Source organism: Solanum lycopersicum, chromosome 1 (assembly GCF_036512215.1).
Source record: "Solanum lycopersicum chromosome 1, SLM_r2.1".
NCBI classification, from domain to species: domain Eukaryota; kingdom Viridiplantae; phylum Streptophyta; class Magnoliopsida; order Solanales; family Solanaceae; genus Solanum; species Solanum lycopersicum.
Window position 1 is genome coordinate 85,429,168 of NC_090800.1, and position 16,068 is coordinate 85,445,235.

At 34.1% G+C, this 16,068-nt stretch overlaps 1 protein-coding gene across 1 annotated transcript; it reads right to left on the reverse strand.

Annotated features, from left to right (window-relative positions):
• Positions 1-2,483: 2,483 nt before the first annotated feature.
• LOC101245800 (sucrose nonfermenting 4-like protein) lies at positions 2,484-15,607 on the reverse strand. Its single transcript, XM_004230163.5, has 13 exons — positions 14,627-15,607; positions 14,279-14,366; positions 11,853-12,032; positions 11,258-11,365; positions 11,062-11,121; positions 9,646-9,735; positions 7,801-7,935; positions 6,022-6,166; positions 5,783-5,956; positions 4,377-4,440; positions 4,191-4,260; positions 3,459-3,576; positions 2,484-2,855 (listed from the first exon to the last, which is right to left on the reverse strand). Exons 1-13 carry the CDS (start codon positions 14,749-14,751, stop codon positions 2,761-2,763), a joined length of 1,452 nt encoding a protein of 483 aa, XP_004230211.1. The 5' UTR covers positions 14,752-15,607; the 3' UTR covers positions 2,484-2,760.
• Positions 15,608-16,068: the final 461 nt, after the last annotated feature.

The following is a 16,068-nucleotide window of genomic DNA, read 5'->3' on the forward strand; positions in this document are numbered from 1 at the left end:
ATATTATTATAAGTGGGAAGCATCAAAGTATAATGTGGGATTACCATTTTACCCTTTTATTAAATAAAAATATTTAATTAACAAAATATTAAATAATAATCATATCATATTGTACTTAAAATATATATTTTACATGAAATAAATACATTAAAAAGATAATTAATCATTAATAATCTTCTAAAGAAACTGTTGTCTCTTTACATTCCCCACTATGATCCTTGTCTTTTCATTTCATATATGTATTTCTTCTTGCTTTATACATTCTATTTTATTATGAGTTTGATAGAGAGCATTGGAACATTTTTCTTTTGGGTGTTGTATTGTGCATGTTATTTTAAGTTATTTTTTATTTTGTTTTTTACTTCTTACTTATAATATAGTTTATGATGTATGACTGACGTTTAAGATTTTAATCTCTGCTGAAAAAATAAAATTTGTAATTTTGTGTCAATAGCTTATGAGATGATTCTTTTTTATTATAGGGAAAATCAAGTGATGAGATGCTTCAGTGTTGATCGCATAGAATTGTACTTTGACTTGTGCCAATGGGGTAAGTCACTTTTCGTTCACTTTTTTGTTAGCATAATTCTTTGTTTGTGTTTTTTTTTTTTACTATTATTATTATTATATTGAATTTTCATATGCAGATTCATGTGAGTTATTTGTTTATAAAGCTAATTAAGTATTGAATTTTGATAATAACCCTTATAACCCAATAAAAGTAAAAAATATATTTTTGAGCTTTGGCATGTTGAGTGATGTGATGTTCATTGCTTCACTTTCTTTTTTTGAATTTAATTTTTTTGATGGAGTTTTCATTCAAAAGTAAGAAGGGAGGATAACAACTCATAAGAAACAAAGAATGAATACAATATCATATTTTGGTTATTTTACTCATGAAATTATATTAACTTTCTTTGCTTTAATTTTAGTTGATTATTTTAGTTATTTGATCCATAGTTTATTCCTCCCTTTCTCATTCAGAATTTATATTACTCATCACTCAAATGTCATAATATTAATTTTATCATTTATTTTTCAAGTACAATTTTAACAATATCATTCCACAAAATATAAAAAAAAAAAGGCTAAATTCCTTTTCTAACAAAAATATATTATAATTGCAATGAGTCATATCAAATGTAGTTTGTTTAGAAATGTAATATTGATTGTGGTAGTAGGACAAGGGTTTAATTGATGATATGAGTGTATTAAGTTTGTAATCTATGAATTAATTAACTTAATTGTTTTTAATCAAAACATAATATCTATATAAAAACTATAAAAATTTGACAGATTCATATAAAATTTTAACTCATAAACTAAAATTAAAATCAATTTAGTACTAATTCAGATTCTTCAAGATTACACTTTAGATATTGACTATCATTGATTTAAGAATATATTTATTATATATTGATGCAATTTTTAAAAATACTTATGCTCACTGGAAAGAGGTACACGCGCAACGTGCGCGTCCAAATACTAGTGGACTAATAAGAACAAATGACATATAATATGTAACAGAGGGACTATTACAAATAACTTCTTAATAATTAGATGGGTAGTTTGAATGATACACATAAAAAATAAATCAAAAAATATTATTATCTTTTTGTGCTTCATTGTTAAATACTTTTATTTCTTTAGATTTTCAAAGGTGTTTTCCAAAGATAAAAGATGGTCAAACTAGGGAAAAGATAAGTTAGTTTACCAGAAATTTCTAAATCATGTCTGTGTTGTGTTCCACATAGGATCAGCATGAATGCCTAGATAACCTGCCCATACACATCAAGTTATGTAGAATAACTGCCTTGTAGGAGAAGGCGTATACATACAATCCAGACAAGCACATGTAATATAGATCTTACATCTTAGAATGACTATTTTCCATTGCCTAGTTATATATAAATATTAAGCATCTAATTCCAATTTTGTTCTCTTTTGAGCTATAACAAAAGTAAATTATCTTGAATATTAGAATTTCTCATAATGTTTATGCGGAGTGGACCATTTCCAAGGTATAAAAATCAGTCTATGATCAATCACAAGTAGGAGCTTATACGAGCTCTAAATTTGGTCTACGTTTTGCTTTTCAATTTGACCACATACGAATAAAATTGGACGTGAAGAAATTCAACTTGAGAGTGAGACTGGAGATCAATGTGAAAATAAAATGTCAAATCCACATTCTTTGGACTAGATTGATTCCGTTTTGAGGATATGAATATATCAAAAGCCAGCCAAGGTTTGTTCCATCATTGAGACCATAAAATGTATCTGACTCAATGACCACATCCGATGGTCACCAAACTGTGTCATCATCAAGCAAGATTTTTTTAGAGCACCAGAGAGATGTTACAATGAAGAGAACCAAGATAACTTTCCATCAGCAACCACAGCATCATAAGAAACTACACAGCTAACCAACAACCTTCATCGCCATCCTGTTAACTAGATGATATAAAAATAGAGCAGCATGGTTGATGATAATAAGGTTGTGAAAATTAAAAATATAAATAAGGGAAAATTTGGGGATCCTCTCAATTTACAGACATTTTCTTTCTGAACTCACTTCCTGAAAAAAGAGGGGGAGTCAAAAGCATGAGCCCATCAGGACTCCACAAATTCCGACCAATTACAAATGCAACTATGAGGAGAGGGCGTTGCTGAAGAGTAACTAACATGAGTGCCAAGCAACGGCTTCTTCATTAAAGCCACCACAACAAAGCCCTAAAAGGCAGGGTGAAGGTGGCTGTATCAGCAGCCGAGTAAGAACCTAAATACATCAGTCACTGAAATAATGCCTTCCACACGCTTGCTGCCAGCCTCCACAATGACAAGTCTCCTTGCTCCTAAAATATACACGAGATCTTCAATAACTCACAAATCCAAGTTATTGAAGGATACAAAATGTGCAGGAAAATTTGCTATAACTTTTGACTCATATAGTAGATACTCACAAGGTAAGCAACACAAACAAGGAAGTGAGGGGGAATACAGCAATATAGCAAAATCAGGAAAAAAAAAGAAATATAATGTTGAGATAGTGGTAAGGTCTTTTGGAAAAGCCTCTCTACCTAGTGGTAAGGTCTGCGTACACTCTACTCTCCCCAGACCCCACTTAGTGGGATTTCACTGGGTATGTTGTTGTCATGTTGAGGAACAAAAAAAGGCAAACAAGATAGAGAAAACAGTAGAAAGCTGATATAGTGGTACAAAAATGTGTTGTACACATAATAGACCTCATGTAAAGGGCGTTCCAAGAAAATGGGATATTTCCATCTGAAAGATAAAAATGCTGATACAGATAAGGAAAAGACTCCCCCTTGGGCATAAGTTCAGCAGCCAAAACATCATCATTTAGCCCAAAGAATCTCTGCCTCAAGGTAATTATCAAAAGCAAAGGCAAGAATGTAAACTGACTCTCAAGCAAATGGAAGACTGAAGACATTTACCAGGAACAGCAAGTCGCTCCATTACTTTATGCAAAGGATCGGACCTTAGACACATTTGACACCTCTGTCCATTGAATAATCCATGAGGAGAACTTGCATCTTGTCCCAATTGTATTGCCTGCGGTAGAAGCAGATAAAACGAGAGATCTAGTAACAGTTTGGGCATTAAATAGCAGCCTAAACTTGCATAAAAAGGTGCATATACATGCAAAAAGATGCTGTCCGTGCAATTTTCGTCTAAACTCCTCGGTATTATAGCATTATGGATAAGCATAAGCTACGTAATGTGGAAAAAAAGAAACAAGTAATCTCGTACTATTCTCACAGAGCATATGGCATATTGCAAATATTGACGAAACGATATCAAGGGGGAAATTTCTCAATACAGCTCAAACTTAAAGATCAGAAGGATCTATAAACCAGACAAAGTCTATATTTCCCGAATGTATATAATCTGCTCAGAACGGAATCGTATTAACTTAAGCGACTACTGAGCCAGTCAACGCAAGAAAATTGCACTAACTCAAACTTTTGCAGAACAGTCCATCTAATATGAATGAGGATCCACAGATCGTGAAGTGAACTGTATTAGCAAATGGGACCAGCCATGCATCGTTAAATAGTGGAAAAGATTGAAAACATAAAGGGAGAATCTGATTGAACATGCATAAAGAGGATTATAATAGTAAAAGAATCTAATGTTGTAGTCCAAATAGCTCTTAAAAGTTTTACCTGATGAATACTCAATTCATCAAGCCGAATCTGTGCGTACGCTCTGTCCTTTGCCAAAGCAGTAATGTCACTGTCACAAAATGATAAGAAAGCACATCATGTTGAACCAGGATTATAATAGTAAAAGAATATGTTAGAAGACTACAAAGTAATAGCTGCACTGTAGGTTTAAATAGAGCTAACTACCTTCTACAGTAGATATCCAGCAAGGAGTCATTATCATCCACAATTGGTATCGCACTAACTTCAGCTGTAAGGCACAATAAAGAATAGGTTGGATGGCAAAGTGAATATATACTTGGAGCAAAAATTTCTTACGTATCTCAATTGGATTATGAGAAAGATTCACGTTATCTGTTGGCAAGTTGAGCAATTACCAGCAAACTGAACCAACTTTGAGAATCTTAAATAAATGCTTGGACATTCAACAAAGAAAAAAAAACAATGAGCAGATTTCTTTTTGTGGAAAGCTGACTGGTAGAGAGGTAATAGTTTCTAACTTCCATCAATTCTTTTACCGTGTTCTATTCTTAACCTACACTGAACAGAGAACTCAAAATGTAGAGGGCTTGGTAGTTCAACTGTTAGGTCTTACTCAATGATTTTATACTAGGAAAGTTCCTAATTTTTCCTCCATCCTCGTCTTCTCTTTACTAGTCTTGAGCCCAAAATACAGCTCAGCTGTTCCTCACTTAACAGTATATTGAGTACTCCGTCCATCTCATTTTATGCGGCATCCTAACTTTTTTAGTCTATCCCAAAAGAATGTCACCTTACTAAAATTAGAAACAATTTGACTTTAAAATTCCCCTTTTACCCTTAATAAAATGATTTTCAGCCACACAAATATCTAGGGATTGTTTTAGACCACATGTTTCGAAAGACTTCCTTTGTTTCTCAAATATAGTACCAAGTCAAACAGTGCCAGATAAAATGGGACAAAGGGAGTACTAACCCACTACAGTTACCAAGAGCCACGAAAGCTACATTTGATGGTGGTGACGTGAGGAGCATTTAATCATCTTTACTGTTCATCTGATAAAGTATTGCAGAAATGTTTACTTCATTTCCAGTACTACACCCTCTACAACTCTAGACGTTAATCGTTATACAGAACTCGTGTTAGCACGAGGTAAAGATCTTAAAGATGCTATGTCTACTACAAGTCTACAATGTAATTTATTTGGGAAGGAAATGCACAATACCAAAATGCTGATTCCAACTATGTATCACTCTATGTAGTTATCTTCGCCCTAGGGTGTAAGCAGTTGGAATTTGCCTCTACAAACACATTATTATCCTATTTGCTAAATATTGGAGTGGTCTATCTTATTATTAGCTTCAAAGTATCTGAAATAGAACAAGTTTTTTGTCCGGGATTTTTTTCTTCTCATTCACTAATCTATTTCCCATCTACTTTTACAAGTCCTTACAGAAAGCAAAAGGAGAAAATCAGGTCATTCTAAGAAACAAATAGACAAAATAATCAAATGAAACCAGAAAAATACAATAGCGAACATGGGGAGATAAAACAAGGATTATCCGAACTTCAACTTAAGATTCAGAAAATTAATAATACAGGGAAGAATCACCTTGAACTAATAAGGATAGAGCAGCACCAAGAGAAGCATTTGGTCTTAGCATTGCGACTGGTTTTCCACTTGATTCACCAATTTTCGGGACCCAGGTACCAATAGGAATTGAGCAAATTGGTTGCTGAAGAATTGGCAAGGAACTAGAAGAATGTTTAAAATGCCGGCAGATACCTGGACATTGATTAGACATTAGCCAAGGGCAAACTGTTCATTCAGCACACGAAAGAGTAACTTACACTTAAGAATCCCAGAGAGGGTGGCCAGGTGTAGCAGCTGAGGAAATGAACCATCAGGTGAAGAAGAATGGATAATGGGAAGAGTTGAGACCTTGTTTTGCAGAAATCTTAAAGCAAGATCCTTCAATGAGTCATAAGGCCCACCCTGCATGATGCAGAAGTTGGCAGATATTAATGCAAACAGCTATATGCAGAAGCTGAATTAAAAGACAAAGCAACATAATAATTAAGGCCAGTAGAGTGTCAAATGACAAGCAATTTTACCTTAATGTCAAATATCCCTTCCCCATTCCCAAAACAAATTCACACGGCTAAGATACAAGCAAAAGAGGTTCAGTTGGTTCTGAGACGAGCACATTTTACAGATAAAAGAACCAAATCAATATGCAGAAAGGACTCTCAAGGAGGCTTTCAAAGATGATTCTTCAAACCAGAGAAAAAATCAAGTAATGTGTAGTGAGATTTCAAAAAATAGCAGCAGCTCTGCCTATATTATGTTGCATAAGCATCCACCAAACCATGAAGTTCATACACCAGTCAGGACACCAATCATTTAACACCCCATACAGTGCATCTCAGCACTCTAAAGCCAAACTTCCAACCAGAAGCCTGCCAGAGGCTTATTTTACAGCAGTAACTAGATTTTATGCTACATATATACCACTTAACAGCACATTCTGGAAGGCATTACTGTGTTTTTTGGTAATATCCATAGGTATGGAATCTCTCTCTTTTAATTATCTCTTAGATCCACTCAAAGTTAAACTATAAATTGCATCATTCATATCCTATTTTATGGACTTGTTTATCACGCCTCTACACAACAAAATGCCAACCAGAGGCCTAGACTACTGAATGTTCCATAACAAATGTATTTTAGTCCAAAATATCTTCACATACATGAATGTCATAGTTCTTTTTCTGCACTCCTACCACTACACCAGCAAACTGCACATGCTTCAAATTACTTAAAAATATTGAAACACAAAAGGCAAGAAAATAATGAAAGGGAAAAAGACTGTCTTGTCAACAAAACGCTAAACAGGAAAACAAGCAGGTTCTCCGTAATCAAGATAGGATACTCGCTTAAAACTTACGAAATGGCAAAAATCAACCAAAACAAAGATTCTATTCTCAATGGTTTCAAAGGCTTGAAGGAGCTAGCTTTATTCAATAGGAATGGATAGGATTTTCTCCTACAATATGATAAGAGGTAAGAAGCACGGAAGACTGTTTATGGACAAATATCACATTCAGAAAGACTACTGGCCTACTTGGCCTAATTTCACTCAATTATATAAACTACACTTGGTATGATTCCTTTATGTCATTTCATCAATTTACACACATCTAGGCTAAAAGTCTGTTAGTAACTAGTATCAAAAAATATTTAGATTAATAGGTTAATGCTACAAGCAGTAGTAATTTAATAACAATATAATTTGAGATATAATTTAGCAACCCACATATCTGATACACAGCAACATCAACGATACTCAACCAAATAAAGTGTCAAACAGACTCCACTTTCTTCTTTTTCTGTTTTTTCTCGCTTCTCTCACATCCGTTAGATTTGCTTAGCAGATTATGATGGGAAGACTTGGTTAAGGTTCTTAAGAAGCTAGAAAGAGAAAAGCTCAAGGTCACTCATACAAAATCCTGGAGAAGTTAAGAGAAATCCTAATACCAATTGCCCAAATCAAGAAAAAAAACATGATAAACAAATGTCAGGATAAATGATAAGAGTATTGTAAATGATTAGCTAAGAATTCCACTTACATGGACAAGACTTCTTGAATACGAATTCAAGTTACAGTCGATTTGCCTGTTGATGCGTAACTTTCCCCCTTTCCAAGCAGATATAGAGTGTGTCTCGAGCTCTTCCTCCGTCAAATTAGATCCATGAGTCCCAAGCTGAAGTTGGATAACAAATTAGTATTTATATTCATTTATTTAGAGCAATAGTATTTATATTCATTCAGAAAGAACGATGTCAAGTCCCTTAAAATTTAAGGGGAAGGAAAGAAACTGCACAGAATTAGTTGACAAAATATGGAACCTTACTTTCGAACCCCAAAAAACATACTTGACCTCCCCTCTAACACCAGGTAATGGACAAGAAATACTCTGATACCATTCACAGCCTCAAACATATACATTTTTTTGTTAGTTTCTTGGTGTAAATTAGTTATTGTACAAGTTGTAGATGCAATGTTAGACAAAATAGCTGATTTGCACAACCCGTACGCTTGTAGCACTGGCTTAGTGATCTTTTCACATATAAAAAAGAAAAGATACTGTGATTCCACGAAGAACACACACAACATGTTTAACAATGTAAACAAACAAGTAAACCCTTACTTTCAATTTAAATAGCTCAATTTGACTTAACACAATTGGCAGAAAAATATAATCATTTGCTGAGCAGGAATCCAAAATACAGATTGTTCCGTGACAACTGATCCAAAAGTAAGCTGATGGACTTTTAGATACACTTGGATGTCTGAAAGCTAAAAGTGGGACACTCAAAATTTGATTGTAAATTATAAATGGTGAGATATTTGATTTCAGGGAGTTAACGTTGATTTTAGTTGGCACCAGAAGGAGAGCATAGCATTTAATTTGGTAAGGAACCAAGTAGCCATGTTGCTCCTTTTACAGAATTTCTGTTTGAAGATAAAAGCTTTATCTGGCTCTGATACTTAACAACTTCATCGAACGGAGTTGTAGAGGAAGAGAAAGAAATTTGAGATGAATCAAAATCCTAAATTAAGCATCTTCTATAAATAAGAACAAAAAAAAAGGAAAGTTTTCCATATGAAGTAAGCAGAACTGAAGGTTGTAGTAAAGCTCAAGAATGACTCCACATATAGGTGGCGAGACAAGGAAAAGTTTAAAAAGTGAAACCAATAAACAATTTCCTCAGAGAAGGATATCAGCCACTTATTCTCCATTGCAAGTTTACTTCTTAGATATGGTATAAGCTCTTCAACAGCTTGAGTCTAAGAAGGTGTATGAGATGCTCTATTCTCCATTCCTTCAATGTTGGCATGGAAGGGGTATCCAAGGCTTCTTACTCCCTCTGGAACACCATCCCGGCAGCCATTTGGTGGGCAATTTGAAGGAAAGACACTAGAGATTTTTTTTTGAAGAAAGAAGATTGTGTATTTAAGATCAAGCACAACTGTAAAGTTTTGCTTAGACTATGCAGCAACATGACCACAGTAGATGTAATGATAGCTTGCCTATTCTTGACTTTATTAGCTCATTACATAGATTGCAATGGCCTTCACTTTTGCTTGTAACTTCTCACTGGACTCTCTTTATGCATATTTTTTAATAAAGTTCACAAAATTTATTAATGAGGGAGCAAAGCACCTGTATACTAGTATACCCAAAAGTAGAAAATAGTACAAAAAGATATGGTTTTCTACAAAAATCTTACAGGAATCTCGTGGGTGCACCAAAAAGCAATAAGGGATAAGAGACTACTCCTTAATTGTACAAAATCATTTTCTATTCCATCGGAACTTTTTATGCTGTTTTATGAATGAAAGTTACACCTTCCAATCAAGAAAAAAGAGAGAACAATATCCTGATAGAAGGAATTACTATGACGCTCACCTCCATAAGGATTAAGATGAAGTCTATCGCAGTGAGAACTCCAACAAACTGACCCTTGAAAAAATCCCACAAAGGAGCAACAGAGATTCCCTGGGATAAGCTTTAATCAGATGTCAGCAATTTCAAGCTGTTACTTAGTGACATGAATAGCAAGATAAATTCGATAACTGTCCACAGCAGTAAAAGGAAGGCAGAAGCTACAATTGCAAAGACAAAGTAAACTATGTCCTAATTCCAAAACTTAACACAATCATTATCAATATTTGCGCGTACAACTGCATCAAAATGTTGGTTTTGTAAATATGTATTCCAATTATGGTTGTAACTAAGAGCCCCTCAACATGTCACATAGTGTGTTGCACTCCCCTGCCCCCCCCCCCCCCACACACACACACACCCATCAATGATGCAATATTAGTTATTCAATTATCCCAAACTTTATCCACTTACTTAAAATTGTTCCATTATGAAGATAATTAAACATTTATAATTATATATTTTCATTCTCTTTAAAAAATGCTAACTATGTTTAATCACATACTCCCTCCATTTCAATTTGTTTGCCTTACTTCCCTTTTGGTTCCTTTCAAAAAGAATCTCTTCTTTTTTTGGCAACTCTCTAAGTCTAACTTTTCACATAACACGTTTAAGACCACAAGATTAAAGGGCATTTTTGTACATTTTACATATCTCTTGAAAATTCTTCTTTCCTTAGTTAAACTCCGTGTCAAATCAAAAACCAAACAAACAAGTTGAAACGGAGGGAGCATTATGATGAATATATATTTAATTGGATAAAGTAATACAAAAACAATAGAGGGTATTATTGGAAAATATTTATTCAATTTTAAACCAACAAATACTTGAAACCATATATAGTCCATCTATATTTTGATCCAATAAAACAAACATCCGATAACAATTAAACTATTACTTACCATGCATTTTCAAGAAACCAATAGATCATATATGACTTGTATGCAAACATTGGCACCTTAATGCTAATTACATGCAATATATGTTTTCATAAGAACCATAAAAGATATATGAGCAATCAGAAAAAATGAATGTTTTCTTTTGATCAAATTAAAACTCCTTAATAGATTGGATAACTTGTAGCTAATTTCACATGAAGGCTTGGCATAGATTGCTGCGAGAAATCTAAATATACAAATTTATAATTCCTTATAATCAATAGCGTAGCAAGAACTATTCCAAGCCCTCAAAGCAGAAAAACACTACGAGCACATATAGACCGACTCATTCCCCCCGGTTTCTTCTGATTGCCTACCTAAACAACTAACAAGAAATTCTAATGCCAGCAAGTGGACAGCCAGATCTTATACAAACAAAATATAACTTCAAAAGTCTACAGCCTAATATCAGCATGTCTTCAATATGCATAACAGTATTTACCTGCTCATAGAGAACATGAAAAGCTTGTTTTACTGGAAGATTTACATCCAAGGCAATCACCTACAGAAGAAAGGAGAAGTAACTTTTTTACATCTTATCTAATAAAAAATGAAAAAAAAAAACTACATCTTCTCATAATTATCCTGGACTTGTAGCCTGTGGGCAGAGAATAGAGACAACATAAATGTGTAGTTACCTTGCCAGACTCTGGGAGTAACTCGTAGGCAGTATGTGTAGACAAAAATGCAGATATACGTTGACGTGATAACTCTATTTCAGCCTGTGATATCTGTGGAACTGCATCCTGCACATAGTATCTGATGGTGTGACCAAATTTGTACATCACATAATAAGGTAGTGATGCTGCGATTTAACTGTTTATTTGTTGAAATGTGATGTCCTTGATATTGAATATCAAAGGTCAACTATTCTACCAATACTAGGTAAAATCTCAAACAGTTTAAGTCTTAAATTCCCCCTGCAGGGAAAAAAGCAGACTTCCAAATCTCCGACCACTGCAATATATTCACGACAATGAAAAATGTTGCAAAAACTAAGCTGAGAAACCTAATTGTTGCACAGACATATCTCTTCTTTTTTATTAGGGTCACATAGGAATAAAATGACAGACTATTCGATCACTTGAGAATATTCCTTTACCCCAGACATCTTTATCCACTCAATCCAAGTGGATATCGAATTCGTGGCAAAAAGGAAATCAAAAGCAAAAAGGGCCAAATGCATCAGCTAATAGAACATTTTAGTCATATGAGGTACGTTTATCCTCTTACCAGTCGAAGAAAATCATTATCGACATCCATATTAGATCCAGCGGGCACATCGGGACTAAGAAGTTCAGGAATAGTATCTGACTCCCTGGGCAAAAAAATTGTGTTGACTAAGCCATAATTTCCACTTACAACTGGCTGACGCTCATCATGACACCATTCTCCATCAACAAAGAACTTGTACTGCAAGTAAGTGGAAAGGCAAATCAATTTATGCACTATAAAAAAAACATTTTATTAAAATCCTAGTCTTTATTGAGTATGTCACTTGAATTTAAGTGAAGTACTAATATTTTCTTACAACTGCCATTTAACTATGCTTAACCAAACGAGGGGTGACAATAGCCTCTGCTAAACATATTCCCTATCAAAAGAAGAGGGAACAATGATAAAAGAACTACTTGCAACGAAGCATTGCTTCACTTTGTTTCTTTTACACTGAAATAGAAGCAAACATAAGCTTTGGCAAACATGATAGTATAGAGCAATGAACAAATTGGTTTTTGCAAAATGGATTATTCTTTGCCGCGCCATGTATGTTACGCACTTGTCGACTTAAAGGATGCCCAGTAACAAGGGGTTGCTGGTTTCCTTGAGCACACAGCAGACTGAAATAGTGGAAGCTGATCCCTAAGATCAAAAGGAGCTAGGAAAAGTGTCCTAATTAACTGGAACTTTAGCACTTCTATATCTTGTGCTAAGTTGTGTTTATTATGCAGTTCCAGAAGTGTGTCTGATTATGCAGTAATGTTTGCCTCATTCTCTGCAAATAATATGAATTGCTGAAAACATGTTTACTAAATTTGATTTATTAATAAAATTTTAAAACTCTATAGGTCAACCACTCACATTTCAGTTTCCTACTTCATTGTGTGTGTGTGTTTTTAGAACAATTCAATGTGTTTGTTCAATTCCATCCACACAGAAACAGAGATATTTACCAATATAATACAGGCAAGAATATATTCAAAGAGTCCATCATCTTCCTTGACATGCTTACAATGACTTTGCATGCTACGATTGGAAGATTCACTGGTTTCTGTTATATAGGTTTACATTGGGATTTCCTGAATTGATGTAATGATTTTAGATTTATCTTGTTTAATTTGTCATAAATTAAAAGAAAATTTCACTCAAATGTATCTTTTGTTGCAATTATCCTCTCAACACATTCAAACTATTCTCTATCAAGCAAAACTATAAATCTCCTTCATCCGAAAAACAAAACATTTTTCATAAGATGTTTTTTCAATTTCCTGCTTCACAATCTTTGAAAAGTTTACCCAAGTTTCTTGGAAAGCGAGAAGCAGGAAGAGGCGATAAGGGATCACTTCACCGAAGCAAGTAAAGAAGCGCACACTTTTTTCAACTAAAGCGCAGTTTAATACAATAAAAAAAAATATAAAATCTGCTTAGAAAAGAAAACCAAGAACTCGATAGAAATAACATACTAAGAATTCTTTCAATTTTTAAATTAAAAAGTAAATACTCCCTCTTCCTATTTTGTTTGGCACTATTTGACTTAGCACAATGTACAAAAAAAAAGAAAGACTTTTGTAACCTGTGGTCTAAGACAATCCTTATAAATTTGTACGGTTGTAAATCATTTCATTAAGCGTAAAAGGGAGATTTTAAAGTAAAATTGTTTCTACTTATAGTAAGATAAGTTTCTTTTTGGGACAAAATAAAAAGGATAGGGTGTCACAAAAATGTGATGGAGAGGGTAATAGATACTAGAACTAGGATACCAATGGTACAGATTTTCACCAGAATCAAAAGCAAAAAATAAACTGAATATTTATAAGCTACAGCAAATATGAAAAGCTAAAAAAATTACAAAAGCGAGATCAGAAAAGCTGCAGTAAACTAATAGAGGAGGAGAAGAATAGAAAAAATACAAAGAAAAGAGGAGAAGTGAAGAACAGAAAACAAATGGGAAAGAGAAGAAGAAAAAATCGAAGAAAGAGGAGACAAGAAGAAGACAAGACCTTACCTTGAAATCCTAGAACTGGGAAAAGCAACGGCAAGAAGAACCGAAAATATGCTAAGATTGTTGCAATCTTTAAAAAAAATAGACCTAAAAAATGCTTCACACTCGCCCCACTTTTCGCTTCTTCAGCAGAAGAAGAGCTCTCTTTTAATCTCGCCTCACTTTAGTGCCCTGAAGCGCTTGACCCTCGCTCCACGCTTTAAGCGCTGAAGCGAGCGTAACACTGGTTTACTCCCTTTCACCTCTCAAACATATTAAAAGAACTAGTTTTTTGAGTGAAGTTACCATTTGACAGTTGCAGACTACCAAATAACAGCTCATAAAAGCTCACTGCTAAGGAAGTTACTAAGCAGCGACACAGCCAATATGTTTGAAAGACACCAAAAATTTTACAAAGTACAAATTATAGGCTTCGACAAATGCTTAATATAATACAAACCTGGTGATATCCTGGTACTAAGTTGCAGACAACCTGAAACACAGTTGGGCAGCCCTCCATGGGTGACATTGTTATGTGATCTTGCCACCTGCATAATCCCAAATTTCATTTTAAAAAAAAGGTCAATCTCTTACCTAAACCAACATAAATATGAATAATAACAGAAAGAAGAATAGCCCCCGGTGCTTTGGTCTGGTGGTACAAGTGCAGCACATAAGTGGGTTAGGCACGATTTCAAACCTGCCGGATTACTTCCAAACTTCGCCTCTGGATTTATCGGTATCGAAAAATATACCAGACAAAACAAAGTAGATAACATAACAAACAAAGAGAACTTCAACACCTCACCTAGTGAAAGAGCCACTGAGCAACACTCTTCTTCCCCCATAAGGCCATACAAAACGTGTTGGCATCAAAACAGCACCTGCAACCCCAGTATGATTCTGCCCACTATCACTACCAGACCCAAACATCTCCCCTTCACAAAGATTTACACTTGACCCCCGAAAAAAAAAAAAACTAACCCAATCAAAAAGCCTGAATTTCCACTTCAATTGATAAATAATCCAAATAAACAATCAGCAAAAACTAAATTTCTCCAATGCCACACTAATTTCCAAAAATCACCACAACCTTCTAATTAAAACCCAATTCTGGGATCCTCCATGCTATAGCAGGGGACCCCTCCTCACATTCTACACATGCAAACACAGAATCGAAACCCTAACACAAATCCTCAATCCGAAATCTCCAAAAAAAAAAAATCACCCAAGTTTCCAAGAACAAACGAAACCCTCTAAATTATCATCAATTCACAAAATATAACAAAAACAATGCAATTCCAAGTCTGATCTGCAGTGAATCCAGAGATTTTCCGTACAAATCGAACAAGAGCAAGAAAACCCTAAATTCAGAATTTGGAAAGATAAGAAAAAAAAAAGATTCAGTTTTTAAGAGTAAGGATAGATAGTATCGACATTGATAATAGATCTTTGAAGTTTGTGTGCAATGTGGCGGAAAGTGGAGAAGAGAGAATCATCTATGGAGAAAAAGGCAAAAAATAAGTTAAAAAGAGAGAAAAAATAAAATAAAAAAGAAAAACAAAAAAATGGTGAAATAATTGTATGTATGTGCGTGCATGTACAAAAAAGATTACGTGTACGGATGTGCAGCTGAGGTGAAGAGAGAAGGAGGAAGTTAGAGCCTACTATCTTTATAGGGATTATTAATTACACTTTTTGCAACAAAATTCAACCCAAAACACAAGGAAAATTAAATTAAAAGTTCTAATTCTAAGGTCATATATATGGAGAAATGATTGTTATAGTCATTTGAAAATTAAGCGAGTCGGTGGTTGATATTCGATTTGAAATTTTTAAATTTCAGGTTTTGATAATTCAATCATCATTAGTGAAGATATCGAGTATCGAGTTTTTAAATTTTGATACGATAATTTGATAATCGATAGTTAAAGGTAGATAAATAACCTGGTAATCTATGCAACTTTCTCTTCCTGTTTTGTGGGTCACATGAATGGAATGTGTCCAAAGAACGTTTGTTCTTCTTGACATCTGTTATTTTAGCACAATTTAAAAAAAAAAGAGTTCGAGAAAGTATAATTGGCCAAAATAAATTTATAAATTCACATATTTATCAACATTAAGTTTGTAAAAGAATCAAATTCTTGTTAGCGATTACTTAGAATTAAAAAAATGAAATTATGAAAACTCCTTTTCTTATTTAGACCCTTCTGAACAATCTACATTACATAATCATGTTCTACGAGATGC